General features: G+C 71.4%; 1 protein-coding gene across 1 annotated transcript; it reads left to right on the top strand.

The window, feature by feature from the left end:
• Window positions 1–80: 80 nt before the first annotated feature.
• TRMT1 (tRNA methyltransferase 1) lies at window positions 81–1,014 on the top strand (the record flags this gene model as incomplete). The annotated part of the gene is made up of 2 exons (XM_017803785.1): window positions 81–415; window positions 954–1,014. Coding segments are annotated over exons 1-2 (258 nt in total), but the record flags the coding sequence as incomplete, so codon positions are not given.
• Window positions 1,015–1,146: the final 132 nt, after the last annotated feature.

Below are 1,146 nucleotides of genomic sequence, written 5' to 3'. Positions count from 1 at the left end.
CTCCCGGCTCAGCCCCGCTGCCCCCTCCCCTTTCCCCGCCTCTTTCTCCCGTTTTGGAGGGGGGGGGGTCTCCTCCCCTTTCCCCGCCCCCCCCAATCCCACGAGGCGCCCCCAAAACCGCCCTGTTTCCCCCCAAAGCGGCTCCGGTGCGGCCTTAACCTCTCTCCCCCCCAACCTCAGGAATCGCCCTCAGGACCCTCTGCAGGGCCCCCCCCGCCATGGACGGCCCCTCCTCCTCCCCCCCACCCAACGGCTCCGCGCCCCCCTCGGAGGGGTCGGGGGGACCCCCGGGGGGATCGGGGAGCCCCCCCGGGCCCGGGGAGACGCTGATCACGGAGGGCAAGGCCACCATCGTGTTCCCCAGCGCCAACGAGGTGTTTTACAACCCCGTGCAGGGCTTCAACCGCGACCTCACGTGAGCCGGGGGGGGGAAATTGGGGGGCCCGGGGGGGTCCTGGGGGAATGTGGGGAGTCCTGAGGGGCAGAGGGGTGTCACGGGAAGGTCAGGGAGGGCTTGGGGGTCCTGGGATCCCCCCCAGGACCTCCTGTGGGGGTCCTGGGAAAGCTCCAGGCTTGGGTTTGGGGGTCCGGGGGGGGGAAACTGGGGGGTCCGGCGGGGTCCTGGCGGAATGTGGGGAGTCCTGAGGGGCAAAGGGGTGTCACGGGAGGGTCAGGGAGGGCTTGAGGGTCCTTGGGGAGCTCCAGGCTTGCTTTTGGGGGTCCGGGGGGGGGCTCCGAGGGGATCCCGGGTTGTCTTGGGAGGGTCCCGGGGGGTCCCGGAGGGATCCTGAGGGGTCTCAGCGCTGGCACAAGAGGAACGTGGCGGGTTCTGTGGCGTCGAGGGAGGATTTTCGGGTGTCCCGGGTTGACCCTGGGGGTCTCTGAGCTGCCCTGGAGGACCCGGGGGGGTTGTTTGGGGGTCCCTGACCCCCCCTTTCCCTCCCCCCCCCCAGCTGTGCCGTCCTGACGGAGTTCGCGCGGCTGCGGCTGCGCCCGAAGGGCATCCGGGGTACGGTGGGTTTTGGGGTCCCCCGGGGTCCCCCATGACCCATCCCCGGGGGTCTCCCTGTCTCCTGTCCCCTCCTGGGGGTCTCCCTGTCTCCTGTCCCCTCCCAGACCCCCTCCCTGGGGTCCCCAAGGCTCTCC

Source organism: Lepidothrix coronata, unplaced genomic scaffold (genome assembly GCF_001604755.1).
Source record: "Lepidothrix coronata isolate B3197 unplaced genomic scaffold, Lepidothrix_coronata-1.0 Scaffold4143, whole genome shotgun sequence".
NCBI lineage: Eukaryota > Metazoa > Chordata > Aves > Passeriformes > Pipridae > Lepidothrix > Lepidothrix coronata.
The sequence above is the reverse complement of the archived record's forward strand: the minus strand, read 5'-3'. Positions and strand labels throughout refer to the sequence as shown.